We start from the raw sequence: 27,388 nt of genomic DNA on the forward strand, positions 1-27,388 counted from the left end.
TTAAAGTTTACTATAGATTCTACCTTTATTAAATATAATACACCAAATGTAAATGTTAAATAGGTAACTTTTAATCAAGCAATACCAGCTACATGTTAATGCTATAAAGATTTTAAACATTTGAAGAAAGTGCATATTTAAGTGTTCATCTTACTATTATTAGTAAGACTCTAACTTTAAACAATATGTTACCTTTAAAAGTAAGCAATTAAAGGAATTTATGTTATCAGATAAAGCCAAAGAATAGGTCTTGAAAAGTGTTCCAATGTACACTCTAACCTAATATAACAGAACTTCTTATAAAATGAACATAATCAATACAGTGACCATTTTACATTTAAGTAAACAGTCTACCAGAGCAGAAATGGGTTCACTGTTCCTAGTGAAAACAGGGTACATACATCTAAACCTATTAATGCATCACAACAGTAATTATTTTGGAAACTTAAAAACATATACATTACAAAATGAGTATCTGTGGATCCAGTTTGTTTATCTGTTATCCTATGGTCCAATATAAGAGTCTTAAGATAACTGAAAACTGAAACTAAGAACTTCAGGCAAATTATATTTTTCCCATATAAAATAATACTTTCTATTGGTCAATATTTTAAAAACTGACTTAACATAGATTTTTGAAATTGACACCATTTTTGTCTCTGCTCCAAAACATGCAGCTTCAAGTCTCTAAGTGACAAGTTTGAAATACAAAGTCTATAAACATTAAAAAGTATCTTTTAATTTATATACAGATCTTTATATTGTCGAAACAACAGTTGCTAGATTTTAAGAGATGGCTATATAAAGGAGAGTATTATAAACAGATAACCCCATTTATCGAGCCTATTTAATTATATCGTTTTGCTGTTACCACAATTTTTTCCTAATTGCTGGAGAACATTCTCTGCAGAAAGGAACTCATGCTTTCCAAGGAAATTCTAGAGGTCAAGAAAAGAAGGAAGAAACCAACAATAAAATGTTACACTAAATCCAAAATTACGAAAGTACATAGTTATCAGTACACCCTATTACTAAACCAATCACTGTTAGTTAACTCATTTATCATATCAATTAAAACTATATGTACTTATATGCTTATATATGCCTGCCTGGTGGCTCAGGTGGTAAAGAATCCACTGGCAATGCAGCAGACCTGGGTTCGATCCCTGGGTCAGGAAGATCCCCCAGAGAAGGGAATGGCAACCCACTCCAGTCTTCCTGCCTGGAGAACTCCATGGACAGAGGAGCCTGATGGGCTACAACAGTCCATGGGGTCACAAAGAGTGGGACACAACTGAGTGACTAACACTTTCACTTTTCATACTTATTTGCCATTGATTTCTACGCCCTACTAGGCATATCACTAAACTCAGTAAATACTGAGACGTGGAAATACTGGATCATATAATTCTATTTTAATATTTGGAGGAATGGTCATACCATTTTCCACAATGGCTGCACTATTTTACATTCCTACCAGCAATGCACAGTTTCCAATTTCTCCACATCCTCACCAACACTTGTTATCTTCTGGTTTTGGCAGGAGGATAACAGTCATTCTAATGGGTGTGGAGTGAATACCCTATTGTGGTTTTGGTTGCATTTCCCTAATGATTAGTGATAATGAGCCTATTTTCATACGCTTATTGACTATTTGCATATCTTCTACAGAGAAACGTCTATCCAAATCCTTCGTGTGTTTTTAAACTGGGCTGTTGTTGAGTTGCAGGCGTTCTTTATCATGTTTTGGATGTTAGTCCTTGTCAGAGAAATGATGTACAGACACTCCCTCCTGTTCTGTAGGGTGCCTTTTTACCGCTGATAGTGATGCATGAAAGGTTTAAATTCTGATGCAGGTTATCTATCTTTTCTTGTCTGTGTTTTTGGTGTCATATCCAAGAAATCAATGCCAAATACAACAGTGTGAGGCTTTTCCTCTATTCTTAGATTTTACTTCTAGCTCTCGGGGGTGGTGCTGGGGACCGCCAACACAGTACATTTTACTCTCTTCCCAAGTTACAGTGCTTTGAACAGTTGCAGTACTTAATTCTCTCTCAACTTACATGCTATTATTGTCATACGTTAATTATATTAGACCCTATAAAATACCATTATTCTTGTTTTATATAGTATACATTTTATTCTTCAATTTGTCTGCATCTCTGACCTTTCATTTGAAATGTTTCCTTCTTTCTAGAAAACACTCTTTAGTATTTTCTCTACTACAATGGGTCTTCTAAGTAACAAATTATCTTAGCTCTTAATTGAGTAAAAATAAATTTTTTTCACATTTACTCTTGAAGGCTCTTTTTGTGAGTACAGAATCCTAGGTTGGTAGACTTATTTGACAGCTTCTGTTGAAAATCACATGTCAGTTTAATTGCACTTTTTTTTCTGCAGTTGCTTTATAGCGTTTCTTTTCGTTTTCAGTTTTCCTATGTGTTTATGTCTGGGTGTGCAGGTGTGTACCGCTTTTTTTAAAATTTCTCGTGCTTATCCCCTTATTCATAAAGCTTTGGGGGCTCATTAAATGGTTTCATTGACTTCCAGTAGCTTTGCACGGTGGTCACCAGGATCACATTCAGGCAGTTCTTCTGAGGTCTCTTTATTTTTCCTGCTTGGCATTTGAAAGTTTTACTACATTTCTGACATGTTTTATCATTAAAATTTTTTTCAAATATTGTGTCTACTCTATTTCCTCCCTTTTTACTTTTTGGTTAAAATTCCAGTTGCACAAATTATTAGAGGTTTTCTTGGTATATCTTTGTTTCTTCTGTGTTTTTCACCCCTTTATCTCTGTGCTTCATTCCATAATTTTTCTGACCTTTCCAATTGTCTAATATGCTATAGAACTTATTAATTGAATTATTCATCTAAGTTATTCTGTTTTTCATTAACGGAATTTCCTTTAAAATATTTCCAGTTCTACACTAAAATTTTTAACCCTGTTTTCTGTCTCCTTGAACATAATACATCTGAATTAATTAATTTTGCTGTGCAACAAATAACTTTCACAGCTTAGTAGCTTAAAACAGTGAGCATCTGTTTAGCCTCTGATTCTGCACTTAGCAATGGGCTAGACTCCTCTGGGTGATTCAGCTCCCCTTGCTTGGGCTCACTCATGCATCTATGGATAGCTGCCAGGTTGGTAGGTTATCTGCTGATCTGTGCTAGGTTCTGTCACGTGTTCAAGGGAAGCTGGATGTAGGATGGAATGCCTCGGCTAGCCTCCATGTACAGCTGGCCCTGCATATCTTCAAGTTCTGCACTTGCAGATTCAACCAACAATGGACTGAAAACATTTGAAAAAAATTCAAGGAGGCTCCAAAAAGCAAAACTTGAAATCTACTGTACTCTGGTAACTATTTATAGCATTTATATTGTATTTACAACTATTCATAGTTATTTACAGTTGTATTACATATTAGAAATAATCTAGAGATGATCTAAAGTGTACAGGAGGATGTGAGTAGGTTATATGCATGTCCCTTGGAAAGCAACGAGAGCAAACCAGTCAATCCTAAAGGAAACCAACCCTGAATACTCAATGGAAGGACTGATGCTGAAGCTGAAGCTCCAAGACCTTGGCCACTGATGTGAACAGCCGACTCACTGGAAAAGACTGGGATGCTCGGAAAAATTAAAAGCAGAAGGAGAAGAGGGCAACGGGACAAAATGGTTGAATGGCATCACTGATTCAACGGACATGAACTTGGGCAAACTCCGGGAGACGGTGAGGGACCGGGAGGCCTAGCATGCTGTAGTCCATGGGGTCACAAAGAGCTGGATATGACTTGAAGACTGAATAATGCTATTTTATACAAGAGGTTTGGGTGACCTCTAATTTTGGTATCTGTGGGGGTTTCTGAAACCAATCTCCCATGGATGCTGAGGGGTGACTATAGTCTCTTATCCTCTAGCAGGCATCCTGGGTATCCCTACGTGGCTGCAGTAAATTTCTGAGAGAGCAGAGTGAGTGATCAAGGTCTCTTGAGGGCTAGGCTTGGAAATGGTACAAGCAACTGAAAAGGTCAATCTAGATTCAAGCGGTGGGTAAAGAGACACCACTTCTTGATCAGAGGAGCTTCCAAGTAATACTGCAAAGGGGGCATGGTTATGGGGAAGGGAATAATTGTGGCTGTTTTTGCAAACCATCTATCACATGCTGTTACGGTTCAGTCACTCAGTTGTGTCTGACTTTTCAACCCCATGGACTGCAGGATGCCAGGCCTCCTTGTGCATGGGATTTCCCAGGCCAGAATACCAGAGTGGGTTGCCCTTTCTTTCTCTAGGGATCTTCCTGACCCAGGAATCGAACCTATGTCTCCTGCATTGGCAGGCAAATTCTTCACCACTGAACCACCAGGGAAGCCCCAATTTTCTCTTACCCTGGCCCAATAACTCATAGTATCTTGATAGCTCTCTTGTGTCTTCAAGCAGGCACAGTCTTTATATTTATTCAGCTTTTCTAACTATTTGCTGTGGAATGCTGGCTTTACTCACCCAGACAGCTATAAATAGGAACGAGACCTCATCCATTATTTTATAAACAGGGATTCTATGTTTGTATGTGGTAATTTAAAGTACATACACAAATTCCTTGAAACACCTTTCTTCAAGAGTGTGAATTCACATAGTGACTTGCATCGGACAGAATGTGGTAGAAATGATGGAGTATGACTCCTGAGGGTGGGGTCATAAAAGACACTGCAGCTTCCATCTCGCTCTCTCTCTGATGGCTCTTGCTCTGAAGAGGCCAGACGCCACGCTGCAAAGACACTCAAGCAGCCCTATAGCAAGGCCCATGTGGTGCGAAATAGAGGCCCCTGCCAACAGCCGTGGGAAGAAGCTGTCTCAGGAGCGGTCTCCAGTCTCGATCAAGCCTCCTGATGACCACAGCCCATGCCAGCACCTTGATGCAACATCACGAGAGTCACTAAGCTAAAAACACGCAGCTATGCCATTCCTGAATTCTGACCTGCAAACTAGGTGATGATAAAGGTTGCTTAAGTCAATAAATTTTGGGTTAACTAGTTTTGCATTAACAGTGAACCAAATCACTATGCTTGTTTTAGAGTTTGTAATATTATCTTATTATTTTCAATATAATTTTTATTTGAAAAGGAAATGGAATCCATAGCTTAAAATGTTTACTGTTTAAATATGAAAGATATGACTGACTTACCTTTTATTGCTTCTTTTATTCCTAACTGGAAGCAGAGTTTTCCAAAACAGAGGAAGTCATTTCCACAATAGAATTAATAGATAAGCCATTCAGAAAACCTTTATGATTTACTCTTACTTCCTGAAGAGCATCTATAATGTGATCTCTATGCCAAAGGAAAACATACATGAGCATTTGTCTTTTCCAAAGTAGCACATTCTAAGTATGGCTTAGTTATTTATTGAAAGGAACTCTATTTTTATACAAACTTTTAAAACCAGTTAAAATATAACTGTAGTCATTACCTGCTAACTTCTGGATGTAGTTCAGCCAGTCTCTTTATGATCTTGGTAAAACTACGCAGGTTCAGTGTTTTTGGAGGTATGAACTGAATAGGTGTATCAGGTAATAATTTAGTAGACTCAATCTGTTTACAATTCTTCTTTACACCCTAAATAAACATTTTAAAGTTTTATTTAAATCAGTGATGATTACAGATACAATTCAGCCTATTCTAAATTAAAAAGCTACAAATAGTAAAATCAAAATTTCTAAAACATTTACTTTAAGATTATTTTTTTCCTACCAAGTAGACTTACTTGAGATGTATTCAGGGCCACTTATTTTTAAAAATGCCAAACACATGGCAAGTATATGGGCTATGTTGAAATTAGCCTTTCTCAAAAAGGATTACTCATCTGATCCACAGGACTCAGAAAATAATGTTAACTATTTTCTCAATTTTCCCTAAGATAGGACATAACCAGTTCTAGATGCACAGGAGAGAGGTTCATTCATTACATACAATGGATATCTTAGGCTTAGGGCATGAAGGCTTAATTCTTTTACCCAACCTGATAGAGAAAGGCTAGTCTACATGGTAATTATATACACATATTTATATCTTACAATCTATGTCTTATTTACTAAACATTTAATGAACAACCTATATGCCCAGAACATGCTGGGGAGGGGGGAAACTAGTACTATAAAATAGAACCATCAGTTATATATCTTATAATCAGACTGGAGACAAAATTAAAATGATCAATTAATTACTATTAACCATCCAAAATAATCATTTACTTCTGCTTCACTGACTATGCTAAAGCCTTTGACTGTGTGGATCACAACAAACTGTGTAATATCCTTAAAGAGATGGGAATACCAGACCACCTTACCTGCCTCCGGAGAAACTTGTATGCAGGACAAGCAACAGTGAGAACCAGGCATGGAACAAGATGGGTTCAAACTTGGGAAAGGAGTAGGACAAGGCGTGTATTGTCACCCTACTTACTTAACTTATATGCAGAGTACATCATGCAAAATGTTGGGCTGGATGAATCCCAAGCTGGAATCAGGATTACACAGAGAAATATCAACCACCTCAGATATGCAGATGACACCACCCTAATGGCAAAAAGTAAAGAGGAACTAAAGAGCTTCTGGATGAGGGTGAAAGAGTAAAAAAGCTGGCTTACAACTCCACATTCAAAAAACTAAGATCATGGCCTCTGGTTCCTATTACATCATGGCAAACAGATGGGGAAAATGTGGAAACAGTGTCAGATTTCATTTTGTTGGGTCCAAAATCAATGTGGATGGTGACTGCAGCCACGAAATGAAAAGACGTTTACTCCTTGGAAGAACAGCTTTGTCAATCCTAGACATTTTGCAGACAAAGGTCCATATAGTCAAGGCTATGTTTTTTCCAGTACTCATGCATGGATGTGAAAGCTGGATCATAAAGAAGGCTGAGCACTGAAGACTTGACGCTTTCAAACTGTGGTGCTAGAAAAGACTCTTGAGAGTCCCTTGGACTGCAAGGAGATCCAACCAGTACATCATAAAGGAAATCAACCCTGAATATTCATTGGAAAGACTGATGCTGAAGCTGAAGCTCCAATACTTTGGCCACTTGAGGTGTAGAGCCAATTCACTGGAAAGGACCCTGATGCTGGGAAAAATTGAGAGCATGAAAAGGGGGCAACAGAGGATGAGATGCTTGGATGGCATCACTGACTCAACGGACATGAGTTGGACGAAACTCAGGGAGATACTGAAGGACAGGGAAGCCTGGCATGCTGCAGTTCATGGGTTGCAGAGTCAGACACGCCTTAGTGACTGAACAATAACAACAATGCAAGTAGGCTATAAATTGTATGAAACCACTGTACATCCCATAAAAGTTCAACAAGGAAAGAGCTGGCACTTTCCTACCTAGAAGAAAATTCAAGGTAAGATATATAAAATATGAGATCTCCCAAATCAGAATGTTATATGTTTTAAACATTTGCCTATTTCCTTATCTCCTTCATTAGACTTAAGGTCTTTGAGTGAGTGAAGTTGATCAGTCCTGTCTGACTCTTTGTGACCAGGCTCTTTGTAGTCTACCAGGCTCCTCTGTCCATGGGATTTTCCAGGCAAGAATACTGGAGCGGGTTGCCATTTCCTTCTCCAGGGGATATTCCTGACCCAGGGATCGAACCTGAGTCTCTAGCATTGCAGGCAGACACTTTACTGCCTGAGGCACCAGGGAATCACCTTAAGCTCTTTAACAGCACAGATTTTTGTCTGTTTTGTTCATTGCTACTTTCCCACTGCCTACAATAGTGTACACAGTTGGTATACTATTTGATAAATAAATAATTCTGATATAATAGTTTAGGTAGCAGTTGAAACCTCAGAGAAAATGGGTTTTCCAAGAAAGCCAAGTTACTTGTAAATAACAGTGTGTGTTGTTGTTGTGTGTTATTCAATATCGTGTTCGACTTTGCGAACCTGTGGACTGTAGCCTCTGTCCATGGGATTCTCCAGGCAAGAATACTGGAGTGGGTTGCCATTTCCTTATTCACTGAGTACACACTCCATGACAGGTATTGTTCTGAGGAATTTTCTGTATTAAACTCATTTAATGGCAGAAAGTGAAGAGGAACTAAAAAGCCTCTTGATGAAAGTGAAAGAGGAGAGTGAAAAAGTTGGCTTAAAGCTAAACATTCAGAAAACGAAGATCATGGCATCTGGTTCCATCACTTCATGGGAAATAGATGGGGAAACAGTGGAAACAGTGTCAGACTTTATTTTGGGGGCTCCAAAATCACTGCAGATGGTGACTGCAGCCATGAAATTAAAATATGCTTACTCCTTAAAAGGAAAGTTACGACCAACCTAGATAGCTGGAGAAAGCAATGGCACCCCACTCCAGTACTCCTGCCTAGAAAATCCCATGGACGGAGGAGCCTGCTAGACTGCAGTCCACGGGGTCTCTAAGAGTCAGGCATGACTGAGTGACTTCACTTTTACTTTTCACTTTCATGCACTGGAGAAGGAAATGGTAACCCACTGTAGTATTCTTGCCTGGAGAATCCCAGGGACAGAGGAGCCTAGTGGGCTGCCGTCTATGGGGTCACATAGTTGGACACGACTGAAGTGACTTAGCAGCAGCAGATAGAATATTAAAAAGCAGAGACATTACTTTGCCAACAAAGGTCCGTCTAGTCAAGGCTATGGATTTTCCAGTAGTCATGTATGGATGTGAGAGTTGGACTGTGAAGAAAGCTGAGCACCGAAGAATTGATGCTTCTGAACTGTGGTGTTGGAGAAGACTCTTAAGAGTCCCTTGGACTGCAAGGAGATCCAACCAGTCCATTCTAAAGGAGATCAGCCCTGTGTGTTCTTTGAAGGAATGATGCTAAAGCTCAAACTCCAGTACTTTGGCCACCTCATGCGAAGAGTTGACTCATTGGAAAAGACTCTGATTCTGGGAGGGATTGGGGGCAGGAGGAGGAGGGGACGACAGAGGATGAGATGGCTGGATGGCATCACTGACTCGATGGATGTGAGTTTGAGTGAACTCCGGGAGTTGGTGATGGACAGGGAGGCCTTGCATGCTGCAATTCATGGGGTCGAAAAGAGTTGGACACGACTGAGCAACTGAACTGAACTGAACTGAAAGCTCCCAACATTCATGAGGCAGGAACACTTATCCCCATTTTAAAATAAGGATGCTCAGACAAGGAGGGTGGTAACATGCCCAGCCCATGATGAGTAGGTAGTAAAGCCAGGTTATGAATCTGTTCTTCTTAATCATCACTCTCTAACTCTTGTTATGGTCAATAAATACTTTATAAATGAATATAATGAAAAAATGTTAAGAATCTGAGAATAAAGGTGACAGGAAGCTGCTAGAAAAGTAAGAGTACAATTTAACGAAGATGCAACAAGAGCTGCCCTGTCCACAGATTAGAGGACAGCAGACTCCTGGCCCAGTCCATGGTGCCCTGTTTACAACACATGACCTTCCCTCTACCAGCTCCATAGCCTGCTGCCTCTGCTGACAGGACCAAGAGTGCTGTTATTACCTGAACCCATGAACACCAAAATCAGGCTGGATCAGATTCCCTGTCTAAAGAATGTGGAACTGGAACACAGAGCAAATGAGTTAGTCAAATGATGACAGGAGCTTGAACTGAAAATCTCTGTAGAGTCAGAATTAAGCAAAATAAAGCCTCCTGGAGGGTGAGAAGTCATGAGCAGACAGAGAAAGCCAGTGTGCAGAGAGAAGCAAAGAAAGGCACTTACAGGGATGTAGAGGCAAGAGACCAGGTGAGGGGCAGGGAGGAGCCAGAGCTCCAAAGCTCCAGGTCAAGTCCCCCTGTATCCCACTGTAGTTTTGCTTCCTTCTTTCCTATTACGGATTCGCGCTACACACCAAAAACCCATCCTAAACACCGAGTGTCACTGAGATGAATGGAGAAGAGTTGAAAGAAAGGGATGACCAACATCCAATGGGCTAAATGGTCAAAATGGAGGGAGACAGGGAGAAAGACCAATGACAACGTCACTAGTGACTACAGGAAGAGCACTGTAAGTAAAATTTTAAGAGACTGAAGTCAGATTATTAGGATGAAGAAAAGGAACAATTAAAGAAACCCAGACATTGGATATAAGTACTTGTTTGGGAGGTTTGACAGGAAAAATCACAGAACAAATAAGGATGTTCATGTCAAAAGAATGAAAAGTCAAGTGGAAATGTTGGCAGGATTAGGAAGAGCTGTGCATAACTCTAAGTGGAGAAAGGCCTGTGAGTAGAAACAGAGTCACTAATGGTACAGAAAAACAATGGGATAACTCCAGAATTAGTGGAAAGAATGGGATATGGACACAGGGAGAAGAGATCCCTTTATCTTACTTTCAAGGGAAAAAAACCTCAATTCATTTATTCAACAAATATGTTTTCCTTTCATCCATTTATTAAAAAGGGATTTTCTCTGATCTGTAGAGTCCAACTAACTCCAGTAAAAATCCAAGCAGGATTTTTTAATAGACAGTGACAAGCAGAATTATGAGATTTATGGGCAAAGACAGTGGAATAGCCCAAACAATTCTGGAAAAGAATAAAGTTGGAGGACTAATTCTACTTGATTTCAAGGCTCACTGAAAGCTATAATAATCAAGATATGTAATACTGGTGGAAAATCTGAGAGAGATAGAAGAGGACACTCTAGAAATAGATCCACACAAATATGGTCAATTGATTTTGGATGAAGGCACAAAGACAATTCAGTGGAGATTGGCTAGTCTTTTCAACAATGATGCTAGAACAATTCCACACACAAAACAAAAACACAAACCAAAAGCGTCCTCAATTTATATCTCACATATCATATAAAAATGAACTCAAAATCTTTGTGACCATGGGTTACGCAGAGGTTTATGTGTAGAAATGCAGAAACAACACTAAAAACACTCTTTAAAAAAACTGATAATTGCAATCTGTCAACATTTAAAACTTCTGCTCTGAGAATACACTATTAAAAGAATGCAAACTATAGGCTGGGAAAAGTATTTGAGAATTTCATATCTATCTGATAGATGATTTATCTTCAGAATATGAAAACCTCTTAGAACTCAGTAATAAAATGCATTAAGCTAAGTGAAAGAAGCCAGACTAATAAGGCTATATAATATTCTATTCATAGGATATTCTATAAAAGGTAAAATTAGATTAAAAGAAACAGGAAACAGAGCAGAGCACAAGAGAATGTTTTGAAATGATAGAACAGATCTATACCTTGATTGTGGTGGTGGTTACATGCCTATGTACATATGTCTAAACTCAAGACAGCAAAAAGAGCGAATTTTACTGCAGGTAACTTGAAAAAAAAAAAAATCTAAGGCATGCCTATAGGATGCCAGCTATTTTGTTGAGCAGTACAGAGATAAGAATGAGTAAGTCAATTTTATCACCTTCCATGTGCCATTTAAAACCTCAACGAGGTAAAGAGGAGAGCATACAAAATAAAAATGACTATATTTTATGGTTTTAATAATTATGAGATAAGGTTAGCTGTGAAAAAAAGAGAATGATGAAAGCGTAAGTAGCCACTTGCAGAGTAATACTGTCCAAGATAAAGAGATAAAAAGACTGCACAGAATTGGCCAAGAGCCTAGGTAAGGAGAAATGAATTTCTCTGCAGCAAGGTTTGCGAAGATCTGTTTCCTCCAGGAGCAACTGGAGTTGTACAGAAGCGGCCTAGTTTGGAGTCAATGTTAGAAACTATTCAGATTAATGTCCTTATTCCCATTTCATGATGCTGTCCTAGAGTTATTTGTCCTACAGAGCTACTTATTGAAATATAGCATACGAGAAGACCATTTAAGGGCTTGATCAAGAAAACTAACCTTTTGGTCAAAAGGGAAGAACTCACTGTCTTGCTCAGATCCCAGCTGTCTCGGCCGAGTTCTGGGCAGTCTAGAAATAGAGGAGGGTGAGCTGATTTCTTTGCTGGTACTTTTTTCCAAATTACTGAAACTAACTTTATTTCCATTTTTGGAGGAAAGTGGTGATGTATATTCTCCAGGAGTTTTGACAAGTCGCACATTTACTGATTTCCCTTTTATTTCTATACCATTCATTTCTTTCACAGCCATCTTTGCATCACTGTTTTTTTTAAAAGCAAGAGATGCATATCTAAAACATAAAAGCAGAAAACCAAAAGGTTCTTGTTAATGACTTTAAATGGCCTTAAACATCACTGTGTAACTATTGGCTAGCAGGTATCTTTCAGAAGAATAACTGCTCTTAAAAACAAAAGTCACTACACTTACCTTGGGATCAGGAAGAATACTTAAGACAACTAAAAAAAAAAAACACAACTCAAAGATGGGAAATAAAAGACAGCATTTCTTCTGAATTATCTATTAATTTTATATAAAAATTTAATGTAAAACATTTGCAAAGCTAATATATGACAGTTATTACACAGATTAGTGTTCTCAGGACAATTAGCTATCCACATTAAAAAATTAAAATTAATCCCTATATACATAAATGTATCTGAAAGATACATTGAATACATTGAAGGGTTAAATGTGAAAGGAAAAATTCCAAAACATTTAGCAGAAAATAGAAGAGAAGGCAATGGCACCCCACTCCAGTGCTCTTGCCTGGAAAATCCCATGGATGGAGGAGCCTGGTGGGCTGCAGTCCATGGGGTCTTGAAGAGTCGGACACGACTGAGCGACTTCACTTTCACTTTTCACTTTCAAGCACTGGAGAAGGAAATGTCAACCCACTCCAGTGTTCTTGCCTGGAGAATCCCAGGGACGGGGGAGCCGGGTGGGCTGCCGTCTATGGGGTCGCACAGAGTCGGACACGACTGAAGCGACTTAGCAGCAGCAGCAGTAGCAGCAGAAGAGAATGTCCTATGGTCTTGTACTGAAAAAATATGTAGTCCAAAAAGAGTTGGAAAATCTATCCAGAATTTTAACTTTTTAAGTGAGAAGGCTGGGCAAGAGCCCTCCTTGAAAGAGCCAGCTCTAGACAGTGTAAATAGACAGTGTAAATGGAAGAATATATCAACTCTGAAGGGCAGATGTCTTCAAAAGATGGGACCATGATAAATCTTTTTAACCTTATATTTTTGTATTTAATTATATTTCCTAAATTTTCACATAGAATGTATAATACTTCAAGGAATAAAAATACATAGTTTCTCTTTTTCAAAGGATTCAATAAGACACTGAAAGAATCTTTCACATCAAGTATAACAGTAATAATACTCCTAGGAACACAACACCACTTTTAATATACTGAAATATATTAATGTATTAATGGGTCAAAAAAAGCATATGCTCTTTAAGTCTATATATTTAAGACAAAATGAAACACTTTCAATAAATTTCAACCCAACTACAAATGGGATCCTTTTAAAATGTATTTTAATTTTTATATCTGAAATAAAAAGCTATACTTTTTTGTGATAAAACAGTAAAGGCATTTCCATTAAGCTATCACCATTCTTATTTGATACTTTTGAATGCTCTGATGATACCACAAAAAAGGAAGTAGCAACATATGTATTAGAAATGACTGTCTGTAGATAATATAGCCATATATCTAAAAAATAAAGTATCAACTGAAAAGTAATTAAAATAAAAAATAATAAAACTGAATATAATTTCTGAGTGCCCATTACATGCCAGGCTTTATTTCTAAAGGCTTACTTATTTACCTCATAACAGTTTCACAGCAATGCTATGTAGGTATCATCATTATCCTCACTTTATCAATGAAGAGTCTGAGATACAGAAAGGTTAAGTAACTTGACCAAACTTATTCATCAAGTTGCTGGGAAGTGAGTCCAAGCCATCTAACTGAGGAGCTTGTTCTCTTAACTAATGTACTCTACTGCCCCCATGAAATGGTATGGAACAAGGTAACTGCAGAAAACTCAGAAATTCTCCTATATCTCCTTAGTAACATGTTAAAAAGTATAATGAAAGAAAGACTTGATTAAGAACAGCACCAACTAATGACTGCAGCTATGTGTATTCCTCTTCTGGGCTAAGAAAGTGTTAGCAGTATCGCTTGGTTGTGTCCGACTCTTTGTGACCCCATGGACTGTAGCCCACCAGGCTCCTCTGTCCATGGAATTCTCCAGGCAAGAATACCAGAGTGGGTTGACATTTCCTATTCTGGGCTGAAAAACTCCTGGCTTAATCACCAAAGTGGTTGACATTTAGTACAGAGCAGACCGCTAATTAGACCTACACACAGCAGATACCCAGCAAAGGTACATTTGTTGAATTTGGGAAACATACCTGTAATTAGGAGAAGAATCATAAATTGAAATGTCAGAAATTTCATACTTTTGGAAATAAGACCTTAAATCAGCCTAAAAGAAGATAAAGAAAGGCAGAACAATCAAAATATGAACATTGATAGATCTGAAAGTGAAGCTCAAAAAATAGACCCTGGCATACCTCAGACACTGAAGGGCAGAGGCCACCAACGTGCATCAAGTAACCTTTATCTCTTCGTAAGGGCTCCACATTCTTTATTTCTGCTTGTAGATAAATATGATATACAGCAGAACATAATCATTATTGTATCAATATTTTAAAGAGAGACTGTAAAAATTGTTAAAGATTTCATTTTTTATTACCATAAAGATGATTATAAAGCTATTACCAAGTATCAGTACTAGGCTAAAGAGTAACAGCCTGAAGCACAGTTTCAAAATTTCTGGGATTTAATCATACCATGTTAAAAATAAAGAGGTTGGATTGGTTGATATTTAGTCCCTTATGGCTCAAAAATGGATCAATAACATCTAATTAATTACATCAACCACTAAAGAAAGTATCTCCATTTATCTCTGGTTCAGAGAGTGCTATCTAGGATGCTGGATGCACCCAGGATGCTGTGTGCATGCTGGTGAGGGCTCTCTTTACATACACTCCTTGCTAGGACAACATACCAAGGAAACCTTTAAATCAGGCAAAAGTATCAACAGCAGGCATACTGCTTGTGGTAATGGTAACTGCATATAAGAAAAAAAGGGTGGACACATGACTCAGTATTATTTAAAAACCAAAATATCAGAATTATAGTTTTTTTCTCATTTGATGAAAAAATTCAAAGTTATTAAGACGACATTTTCATGATCTCTGTTTTGAAGCAAACCTGGTCTGAAATCAAGAAGAATTTAGTGAACTGAGATTCTTTCAAGTTACCACCAAAATCTAAACCTGGCGCACAGAGGGCGAACAATAAATATCTGAGGAATAAACCCTTAGAGTGGTTCTATTTACGTCTTATTATGAAATAGGGTATTTTTAAGTTTTATTTTTTTCATTAAGTATTACGAGTAGCATAACGCTTCTTGAGTGCTCTCCATGTTTGTACAATGTGCTAACACTGGGTGTCTGTCATCTCTTGCAATGAGCACAGCCACCCTGTTAAGCTGCAACCATTGACGTGTCCACTTTCCAAGTAAGGACACTGAGGTCTGGAGTTTATGCCACCAATCTAATAAGCCATGGTGCTGAAATTTAGGCAGAGTCCTTCATCTCTAGGCAATTAATACCTAACCTTCTTCATTAAGTTACTTTATTTAACTTGTTATAATCTCTTTGGTTTATAATGTACAGAGAGAAAATGTATAATGTATAATGTTTATAATGTATAGAGAGAATGAATTACTTATCTTTATAATTTTACATTGGGGTGTGGAGGGAGCAAGGAGCTACAATATTAGTAGAAAAGGCAGTAAATAAGAATCAGGAGACAACATTGTACCCATCACCTCACCTTCATAAGTTTAGCATATCTACTAAATACCCCACGGGTAGAATGCTGTACCTGGCACTGGGTGTAGGCAGTGAACAAAACCTCACTGAGTTGATATTTTGAGTGTGGGAAGGCAGTTAAAATATCGAGTAAACAAACTACACAGCATTTGATAAGTGATACAGAGAAAAATAATGCAAAGAAAGAAAAAAGTAGTTACACTAAAACTAGACAATATGATGCCATTTATTTTAAACTATACATGTATATTAAATATAAGTATAAAGAAACACATTGAAGAATGGTAATGAATACTAGTAGTTATTGCAGGTTAGAGACACTTCAGATAATTTTAACTTTTATATTTTGCTTAAAAATCTTAAACATTATATATCAAGCAGGGAAAAAATAAAAGTATCCTATTATGTTGAATAAAACAAAAATCCATAGAAATATATAAAATAAATAGGAGAAAACAGCATATCATTAGAAATGACAGAGGGGCAGTAATCTCAGATACTAGAGGAAATTCCAAGCTTCATAAGCAATTAAATGCCATCTAAAGATGAAAACATTCTTGAAGCAGACTAAGTTATTAACATGTGGGAAAGCAAATGGGAATAAAATGTTACAACAGTACAGCACCTGCCCGCCCCCCGCCCCGCCGCCCACCCAAATACTACAGAAGAAGGTAAGCACTATTTTATGAATGAGCTAGGTTAGGGTTTCTTAGTAAACTTTTAAGAACCAACCGAGGGTAAACTTCGGGTCCCCTTTGTCTTGTTCTATCTGATTTTCTTGTATTCCTGAGAAGTCTGCTCCAGTCAGGTTCTCTTTAGCATCAAACCAGTCTTCACTTACTTCTCGGTAATTTTTGCAGTCTGAGAAATTGAAGAGAATTAGCAATGAGTTATGTACAGCGTTTAACATTGAGATGGTAGCTGTGTGATCTGCCTCCGTTTTAATTAACACAGATTCCTAGCTTATTAAGTCTTATTTCCTGATAAAAAAATCATTCATTTATGTTTGGCTGTACTGGGCCCCTGTTGCTGCATGCGGGCTTTTCCAGCTGCAGTGGGCAGGGCTCCTCTTCGCTGCGGTAAGTGAGCTGCTCATTGTGGTGGCTTCTCCTGCCGTGGTGCACGGGCTCTAGAGCTTGGGTCTCGGTGGCTGAGGCACACAGGTTCAGCTGCTCTGCAGCATGTGGGATCCTCCCAGACCAGGGAGCAAACCTCTGTCCCCTGCAGTGGCAGGCAGATTTTTAACCACTGGACAACCAGAAAATTTCCGTATTTTTCTGAATTTTCCTTTACTGAAGAAGAAACATTATAGATAGAATAATAGTAAACATCTGTAAAAAGGGGTTAAGCAGTGCTACAGGTCTTTATTTCATTAAAAATTGAATTAATGATCTTCCTGGAACGATCATAATCTTTTCATAGAGAAAACTAAAGAAAAAAAAGAAAAACCACACAGTTTACAGAGATATAAACTGGACAGAAAAAAAGAATTTTTTGAATTGGAAAACATGAACCAGAAGAAAAAATGTGTATTATTATTTGGCATTATCAGATATATTAAGTAACCTTAAAGGTATCAAGCAGACGTAACAAGAACATACCTAACACTCATAATCAGAATTGTGTCATTCAGTTAATTAAAAAGTTTAACTTAATAGATGGGCAGAAGGGATATTTTAAATTTTGTCATTTACTTTCTGGCAATAACACAAGACAAATATTTTTATACTAACCTTTATCATCAAGTTTTAGTTGACTCAAGTCTACATCTATATCATCATTTTGTAAACCACCCTCTCCGGGTGATTTATCTTGTTTAGGATGACCATTGTCAAGTAACAGAGATGTCTAAGGATTAATAACAAGAACAAAAATAATAAATAAGGACTAACACTAAGTTCTTATGCACTCTTACTATGTGGCAGGTACGCTTTACTGGCATTATTTACCCCTCACAATAGCAAAGGCTATGAGACAAAATCATTACCAACCCAGTTTACAGACGAGCAAACTGAACCTAAGTGATCTGCTTATTCAGTGTCATGTCTGTCACGCATGAGAATTACGATTTGAAACTAGCTACACAGTGACTGTATGTGAGGTGGCAGTGGTTTAGTCACTACGCTGTGCTCGACTCTTGCGATCCCATGAACTACAGCCTGCCAGACTCGTCTGTCCATGGGATTTTCCAGGCAAGAATACTGGAATGAGTTGCCATTTCCTTCTCTGGGGGATCTTCCTGACCCAGGGATGGAACCCAGGCCGCCTGCTCTGCGGGTGGTCTCTTGTACTGCAGGCAGATCCTCTACTGCCTGGGCCACCAGGGAAGCCCCTGTATGTGAACACCATCACTATTTAGCAAAGTGTGACAGCCACACACCAGAAGTACCTGAGAAGATTTCTGGAGGTATACATGTAAGTATTTTTCACATTAACATTTAAGTTATATGTTTAATGTATGCTTATTTATACCTTTTATTTATGGGGAGTCTAATATTTCTTTCCCACACGTGTTACTCTTCACATATACTTTTTTTTAAAAAAGGAGAATCATTTAAAAAAATACAAAGCAAACAACATTATAGGTAGTACAAGACTAAGAAAAATTATAAAGAGGTACATAAGTAGCTGAAATACTTTCATGCGTAACTTAGTGAGACAGGTATTAAAAAGTAATCCTAACTTAAAGAAGATACTGTTTTAGAATCAAAATTAAGGTTATAAATATGTTATATCTGCATCTTGTACTTTTAAAGATTGTTCTGCCCAAATAAGCAGGTTACACCATTGCTACCTTTATAATGATGAAAAACAAAATCCCTCCAGAACATCACATATCATTAAATGGACAAGTTGTTCAAGCAAACTATGTAAGTTTTAAAAATCTGATTTTAGACCTGTTAATTCTTTGTGGATAATTGACACTTTCTCTTTTTAAAGAACAGAATGATGGAATAACTAATTTGCTAATTTATTTTTCATCATTTGTCTTAAGAGAAAGGAATATAAACCAATCAAGTATTTATTTCACTTCTGGCTTTGGGAAGCATCTTACCATTTATAACTACCCAAATAATAATATAACCACAGGGTTAAGACCAAAGTCGGAAAGCAGAAACAAACTTCAGTTTTCTAACTCTGTTGATAGTGAATATAACTCATGTTTCTCTATCACTTCAGTTTTCAAAGTACTCTTACACAGATTGTCATCTGACAAACATCAATTAAGAAAACCTATGAAAGGCATTTAAAAACTATTTTCATCATTTTAGCAAGGAAGCAATGAAACTTTGCTCCATCTAAAATGAACTAGATATTATACTACCTCATGAGATAAAGGCATAGCACATTAGTTTTCACTACACTGGATTAACGTGATGGGGACCATAAACTATGATCTGCCAGAGACAGTCAAAGTTTTATATTAATTGTCATGGTGAATTATTAAATCACTACCTTTCATCCTCATGGAGAAGGAAATGGCAACCCACTCCAGTATTCTTGCCTGGAGAATCTCATGGATGGGGGAGCCTGGTAGGCTACAGTCCAAGGGGTTGCAAAGAGTCGGACACGACTGAGCGACTTCACTTTCATCCTCAAAGTCTCCTGATTTGATGACAATCTGTGTGGTCATCTTACTCAACATATGCTGTTGCTGCTGCTGCTAAGTCGCTTCAGTTGTGTCCGACTCTGTGCAACCCCATAGACGGCAGCCCATCAGGCTCCACCACCCCTGGGATTCTCCAGGCAAGAATACTAGAGTGGCTTGCCATTTCCTTCTCCAATGCATGAAAGTAAAGAGTGAAAGTGAAGTCACTCAGTCATGCCCGACTCTTAGCGACCCCATGGACTGCAGCCTACCAGGCTCCTCCTCCATGGGATTTTCCAGGCAGGAGTACTGGAGTGGGGTGTCATTGCCTTCTCTGCAACATACGCTACTGACATCCATTTGGTCAGGACACTATGTTCCTTCTAATCAGCCACAGTCCTCAAATGGTAGTATGATTCTTTACTATCTGAGCCAGCAGGGAAGCCCCAAAGCAAGCCAGCTGAATGAAAAGAAGGATGTGAGAGCTCCTAAAAATGAGTCTGTGCAAGCCATAAAACTAAAGACTTATACTTGATGAACTGCTTAAAAAAAAATCTCACTTGAGAGAGTGTCTTCTTTAGGCTAGAAGAACCATCATGTGTACTTTGATGATCTAGTTCAGAATCTGCTCCTGAAAAGCTAAACAGATTAACATTTCATTAAAGCATTTATCAATATTCTGAATACAGAATAAAACAAAACAAAGTTAACTGAATTAACCAATTTTTAAAATTCAATAAATTTCAAACTAGATGAATACATAACTTACATATGTGACTCTTCTTTCATTAGCTGCAAAGAGAAAGAAGGGAAGAAAAAGCTTTTAAAGTGTTTCCTGTCCAAACGAAGTAAAAATTTCATTTGTAAAACATAAATACATACCCTGAAAGCAAAAGTAGAGAAGGCAGATAATAATCTTGATTCTATTGACAAGGGAGGCAGTTCTTCTAGTGGTATACCCTTGTTTATCTTTTCTTTCAAATTCATGTATCTAACTTTTAAGTCTCCTAAAACCGACAGTAGTGCTGATCCTAAATCCTTCTTAGTAGAATTACTTGATAAATTCCTGTTCAAAAGTTAAGTTCATAAAAACTAAATTATTTAGGCCCAAGCCACCCATTTAAAACTAACATCAAATTACACATCTATATACATTTACTTCTAACAGATCTCTAAAAAATTTTTTTTAATGTTTAATAACAGAAAATGAATCACAGAAGATATGCTTTTCTTGGGGCAGTAAAAGCAAACCTCAGTATACAAATAAGCCAGAAAGAATGTGGTAGAATGTCATAAAAAACACTCCAACTGACTTCATCCATATTTGGACTTTATAAACACTGAATCTGTCTTTTTACTGGATCCATTATCCCAACATGCACTGTTGCCTGTCCATGAAATTAAAATATTACTACATTCTAATTACCCTTAGGCTAGTTAAAAACCCAGTTACAATCTACCCTCTTTTTGCCCTTCAAAAATGAAAAATAAAGAAATTTTCTAGAGTAAATTTATAATGATAGGTTTCTAGGAAGATACAGATTTAAAATTAACAATCACCTATAACTATAAATGAAGTATAATCTTTAAAAACTGTGACTCACTAGGATATATCCCTGAAACATATATTATGAATCAACTATACTTCAATTCAAAGAACAGGTAATACACAAAAAGGCCCTAACAGTCACCTATTTAGTCCTTCTCTATCTTCCATCACAAGTCTGTAAATGTCACTGCAATGGCGACGGCACAACTGATAGTGAACGTTTAAGAGATGCGACTCGGCTTGGATGGCTCTCTGCATTATCTGCTGACAGCACTTCGATGGCAAATTCTTCTCTACCTCTTTAGGAAGCTGAGATTCCCTTTGAAATAAAAAATCGGATTAGGTAAGATTCCAAATATTTTTCTGTGTTAATGACAAAGAAAGCCTCCAGAAACAGGTTTTAAATTTCTAACATTTCTCTGTTAAGTTTAAATCAATTTCCACTAAAGAAATTGATTTAAAACAAGGATGTCAAGAGTCAAAGCTACATATATTCTTTTTCGAAGTTAAGAGAGTAAATAATTCTCAAATTCATACTTCTTTTTTTAACCAAGAAAAAAATTCTAAAATAAAGTACTAACATATATCCAGAATCAACAGATTTTCAACTTAAATCAAACACTGGTTTTTAAAAGTTATAAATATTCTGGAGGAAATGGTTTTTACATATTACCATTTAAACAGAAAATATAATTTATACTTCAAAAATAATAATGCTTATGTTATTATAAGTAAATATTTTGCTGTTATCATATCAAAAAGCTAAAAAATCACTACTTCTTTTGAATGTTAATAGCTCTTCCCTTCCTACTAGCTGCCACTTCTAACTGTTCCCAAATACTTCTGTCTCTTGAAACCAACTATTTAATTGCATAGGACTGGACACCAGATTAAACTCATTAGGAGAATAAGGATAAATGAAGGAAAAAGTAAATGGCCTCAGAACATGAAAACTATTTGACTTCTGAGACCTCCCATTTTCTCTCCTCTTCCCCACCATCTAGTTCTCCATGAATGCAAAGTAAATTATACACTGAATTAAAATCAAGACTAAAATACTCCAGTATAAGTATTTATTTATCCAATATATGATTTTTTATCCAAATGTGCTATCTTGTTTTGGTCTACAGGGGATCCAATGAAAGAAAACAAAGTAATTAAATTAGTGTGAGTCTGGGTTGGATAAACAAAGATGACATTAGCTTTCTGAAGGAATTAGACTTAAATTTCAGTAAGCAAAAAGCTTTAATGTTCTATATTATTCTAATATTTATGTGTTTCAAGACAAATGGCTGAAGCGGATGATCTCTTCGAATCCTTCTCAGCTATCATTCTATATGGTTAAGTACCCTTTGGGCTTGCCAGGTGGCACAGTGGTAAAGAATTTGCCTGCCAATGAAAGAGTCACAGGTTCAATCCTTGGGTCGGGAAGATCCCCTAGAGTAGGAAATGGCAACCTGCTCCAGTATTCTTGCCTGGAAAATTCCAGGGACAGAGGATTTTGGTAGGCTACAGTCCACGGGGTCACAGAGTCAAATACAACTGAGCGACTGAGCATGAAAGTACCCTACACAAAAAGCAAATTACTACTTTATTTCCTCCTGTGTTTCTTGGGCCACCTGATGTGAAGAACTGACACAATGGAAAAGACCCTGATGCTGGGAAAGACTGAAGGCAGGAGAAGGGGACGACAGAGGATGAGATGGTTGGATGGCATCACCAACTTGATGGATATGAGTCTGAACAAGCTCCAGGAGTTGGTGATGGACAGGGAAGCCTGGCATGCTGCAGTTCATGGGGTTGCAAAGAGTTGGACACGACTGAGTGGATGACCTAAACTGATGTATCTGCAAGCATATATCCATTGGAAGGACTGACCCTGAAGCTCCAATACTTTGGCCACCTGACGCAAAGAGGTGACTCATTGGAAAAGACCCTGATGCCGACAAAGAATGAGGGTAAGAGAAGGGGGTGACAGAGGATGAGATGGTTGGATGGCATCACCAACACAAGGGACATGAGTTTGAGCAAACTCTGGGAGATAAGTGAAGGAAGAAAGCCTGGCATGCTGCAGTTCATGGGACTGCAAAGAGTCAGACACGATTCAGTGACTGAACGACAATCTGGAAGTATATACATCTGACTTACCTTTCAGAATGTTTCTTTAAGTCTGTGAACTCAAATGTTTTTAACTCCAGGGAATCCTGAAAACATTATTTAAAATAAAATTAGACATATATGACAAACAATACATGTTGTATCTGTTAAGATGTAAAATCCAAACTCTTAACTGATTTTGTGGTAATAACTGCCCCCAGAGAAGAACAGAGTTGGTAACAATCTAGTCACCTTTTCCCTTCATCCAGCATTTTCTCACCAAAGCCTCAGAAATCCCTGATATAAATCAATAAACCAAAACGTTTACATTAGCAAACAGTACCTTTAAAAGTCTATATATACATTTTTATTATTAATCATATTGGTTTTACCTTATTTAGGACATTTCCATTAGATTTTAAATTGTCAACAGAGAGAGATTTCCCTGCGGGCCCTTTTGCCATAGTCATCTGTGGATCTTCAGTATCTTGAATATATGACCAATCTGTGTTACAAGCCACACTTCTTTGTTTCTCACTTTGCCATTCACTAGGCCGTTTTTTATTCATCATTGTTATCTCTGTGTTGCTTGATGTGGATACTACAGAGGATCTTGCACTTGTCGCCTTGCTTGCTGTGAAACAAGCCCTAAAATCAGTGCTAACATCCACCATCTGATCAATTGTGACTGTACAACTTGCTGCATCTGTCACTGATTTGGGACACGGTCCTTCCATATTGTGAAAGTGTGCTTTACTGATGGTATTGCCATTAGCAACTTTTAGGGAGCCACTTTCTTCTACTGCCTGATTATCTCTGATTGCAGACCGTGGTAGAGTAATAGAAACATCCAAGGCTGGGTTAGGGGTGCTTTGTAGGCTTTCATAATGTGAATATCCACAGGCAGAAATTACTGAATCATCAAAAACAGAGGAAGTCTGACAATCTTTACAAGACTGGAGTAATGTCTCTAAATCTTTGTCCTGAGGCAATGTGCCTGGATTGTCAAGGTGCTGCAACATTTTGTCCTCAACAATTACATTTCCAATAGAATCTTTACTTTCAGTTAATTGAGGGTTCATTTTGCGAGTATAAATTTTAGTTTTTAATGCTTTTTGAGGGTTTAGGAAACCCTTAGATTGAGATTCCTTGTGTTCAAGATGACTACTCCTGAGTACAACTTCATCCAATACTGTGTGAAGCATTACACTAGTCTCTTGCTCCTTACGCTTTCCATATTTAGGTTCATGAAATGCTCTTAACATAACAGAATTCTGAAATGTGGAGACATGAGGTGAATCTTCTCGTCCATAAACATCAACTGAATCTAAAGAGATGCTGGAATTACTTTCCAGTTTAACATGACTGTCTTCTAGATTGCTAGCACATTTAACTTCACAGCCTGAATTTCTTAATCGCAAAACTTCCAGACTAGGTATGTCTAATGTTTTTGCCTGGTCAAATGACAAATGGTTATTTATACACTCTTGTTCTTCTGCACTGTGATATTCCTGCTGTGAGTCTTCATCTATATCAGGCTTTTGCACATCTTCAGCAGCTTTTTTATAATCATCATATGAAATCTTGTAGATTCTTTCCAAGTCAGTAGTCTTATTACCTTCATGTTCCAAAATATCAAAAAACACCTCTTCTCTTTTCTGCATTTCAGAATCTAACTCTGAATTTAAATGAATAAGACTTTCACTCTTTAGTTTTGACTCTGAATAATGTATAGTGTAGGTTTCATTCAGGAAAGCATAGTCAATACTATCTTCAAATTCACTTGACTGAGAGTGTGCACTCTCTATGTTAGTGTCTGAACTCATAGTAAAAGATGGCTCCAATAAATCTATCTTATCAATACTGCTGATTTCTTTATCATTAGCTCTTCTTTTGAATGCCAAGGAATCATAGTAATCATTAGGAAAAGTCAATTTGGCTTCTTTACAACCATTAGGAGATAACAAATTTTCTTTCTTACGATGAGAAGGCTCATCTGATTAAAAAAAATGATAAAATGTTAGCAACATCACAGAATTTAAACATAAGACCTTAGATATAGTCTGGCCCAAGCTCTTCCCAATGGAGGAATACTTTTTATATTATTCATGACAAATATCCCTAAGTAATTGCTACTATGGACTGAATTATGTTTCCCTCAATTTCATATGTGTTCAAGCCCTAACTTCCTATGTAGAGATGGGACACTGGGAGGTAACTAGGCTAGATGAGGTCATGACCCTCAAAATGGGATAAGTGCACATAAGAGAGAAGAGACAGCAGACAGCTGCTTTCTTTTTCTCTCCACCACGTGAGGACATTGCAAGAAGGTGGTCATCCACTGATACAAGGCTGGAGAGAGCCCTTATCAGATCTGACCATGCTGACACTCTGATTTGGACTTCCAGCTTCCAGAAGTGTGAAAAAATAAGTACCTGTTGTTAAAGGCACTTCAATGGTATTGTGCTATATGAGCTCCAGCTGACTAAGCAGAATGACTAAGGTTACTATTTGCTGAAAAATCCACTATTTCCCTTCTGACTTGAAAAAGAATTTTTATCATAAAGTCCTCTTAACTACATGTATTCATAAACACTTAAAGCTTAATCATCTTGCTTTTTATGCCCTTGTTATTTTCTCTTCTACCTTATGACAGAAAGAGAAATTTTAGATCAATGTAAAGAAAAAATCTTTCCTTGGGTAGCAGAGGTCAACCTGCCCACTTTCCACTTATTACCCTGAAGGCAACTGTACCTGTCAGTAGTTCCTGAAAGCCTGGCTGGACATAAATCCCCTCTTCTAGCTCACTTCTATTTCTTAAATTTTCCATCTACCTGAGAGATCCTGTTTAGGCTGCTCACATTTGCCAGAAATCACCTGAGTGATCTGTCAAGTTAAAAACATGCTGCATCTCACCTTACTGGTAGGAAGGCTTAACATACAGCAACACTGAGGAGGGAACTATTAATATTAAGTCTGCTGCTGCTGCTAAGTCACTTTATATATTTAATTACTTCTCTCCATCTAGAATAAAGCCAACCAAAGGTAAGGCCTCTTACCTTTCTGAATGTTTCTTCCATTATTGTTGTAGCCTTTATTAGAAGCTGTTTCAACCACTGCAGTGGCTTGCATCACTCAAGGATGTATATCCTAGAAGAGGTATAAATATTGAACTATGATAATCAGCATATATTTTAAAAACTATTAGAAAAACAAGAATTTGACAGAGTAGTAATCATAGTCAAGGATTCTAATATCAGAGGGCTAATAAAACAGCAAGACATTTGAATAATTTTTTTAAGATATGAACAGAGAGCTACAATAAAAGATTATATCATTTAAATATCGTGCATGCACGCGTGATCAGTCGCTCAGTTGTTTCTGACTCTGTGACCCCCATGGACTATAGCCCGCCAGGCTCCTCTGTCCATTGGATTTCCCAAGCAAGAATACTGGAGTGGGTTGCCATTTCCTCCCCTAGGAGATCTTCCCGACCCAGGGATCAAATGCATGTCTCCTGCAGCTCCTGCACTGGCAGGTTGATTCTCTACCACTAAGCCAACTTGGAAGCCCATTATTTAAACAGATAAGACATATTCTTTCAGGATTTCCAAGGAACATTTGGAAAATGTATTAGGCTACCAAAAAAGAAATGTATTAGGCTACCAAAAGCAGAAAAGTTCTAGGTCAAGTGAACAAAACTCTAACCTGAATCATACAAATAAGAGTCATGGCTCCTCAATCAATTCCCAGACTTGTGTCAGAGTAGAGACCTAGAACTCCTTAAATGAAGGGGAGGCTGGGTCTTCTTAAGAACCCCAAATATGCTACTAAAAATACTCTTCCCTAAATGGTCTCTATAGCTTCTTCTAGGGTAACGGTACACTGAGGAAACGGTTGTTAAACTTTGGGGTTATAGGCTTTCTGTAGATGTGATAAATTTTGAGAAAATGCACATACATACACAACACATATAATTAAAGGATTTGTGGACGTCTATATTACATTTAAAAGCAGAAAGTTTATAATTCCTGGCTTAAGGGATTTTAATTAAGTCAGTAAAGACTCTACTCTAAGAATGCCAGGTAAATATTTAAAATAAAGAGTAGATGTAAATAAAGCCAGTTTATCAAAATAATTAACATTAAATAAGAAAAGTGATTTCTTTTCCTACTTTGCATTCTCAGGAATTGTTCACATTATTAAAAAGTATTGAGAATCCCAAGGAGTATTTGTTTATGTGGGTAATATTTATTAACACTTATCATATTGTAGAGTAAAACAAAAACTTTCAAAATTTCAAATACTTAAAATTTATTCATAAACAACCCACTACTTAATATAGTGTGTGCTCAGTTGCTTCAGTGGTATCTGACTCTGAGACCCTATGGAC

The 27,388-nt window shown here is 37.4% G+C and overlaps 1 protein-coding gene across 1 annotated transcript; it reads right to left on the reverse strand.

The window, feature by feature from the left end:
• Positions 1 to 26,127, reverse strand: RBM44 (RNA binding motif protein 44). Its single transcript, XM_027964223.3, has 15 exons — positions 26,055 to 26,127; positions 23,388 to 24,991; positions 23,047 to 23,102; positions 21,041 to 21,217; positions 20,232 to 20,415; positions 20,119 to 20,141; positions 19,910 to 19,988; positions 17,494 to 17,608; positions 16,493 to 16,621; positions 14,432 to 14,511; positions 14,270 to 14,343; positions 11,849 to 12,137; positions 5,470 to 5,615; positions 5,186 to 5,330; positions 1 to 938 (listed from the first exon to the last, which is right to left on the reverse strand). Exons 1-14 carry the CDS (start codon positions 26,125 to 26,127, stop codon positions 5,207 to 5,209), a joined length of 3,153 nt encoding a protein of 1,050 aa, XP_027820024.2. The 3' UTR covers positions 1 to 938; positions 5,186 to 5,206.
• Between the last annotated feature and the right edge of the window lie 1,261 nt (positions 26,128 to 27,388).

This window comes from Ovis aries, chromosome 1 (genome assembly GCF_016772045.2).
Source record: "Ovis aries strain OAR_USU_Benz2616 breed Rambouillet chromosome 1, ARS-UI_Ramb_v3.0, whole genome shotgun sequence".
NCBI lineage: Eukaryota > Metazoa > Chordata > Mammalia > Artiodactyla > Bovidae > Ovis > Ovis aries.

What these genes read in the sequence shown, in the direction of transcription:
- RBM44 (XM_027964223.3), bottom strand. Translation starts at nt 26,127, where the DNA reads ATGCAAGCCACTGCAGTGGTTGAAACAGCTTCTAATAAAGGCTACAAC. An exon ending in TTAAAGAAACATTCTGAAAG is followed by an intron (nt 21,218 to 23,046) that starts GTAAGTCAGATG and finishes TTTATTTCAAAG; the next exon opens with GGAATCTCAGCTTCCTAAAG. An exon ending in GATAGAGAAGGACTAAATAG is followed by an intron (nt 20,416 to 21,040) that starts GTGACTGTTAGG and finishes ACTTTTGAACAG; the next exon opens with GAATTTATCAAGTAATTCTA.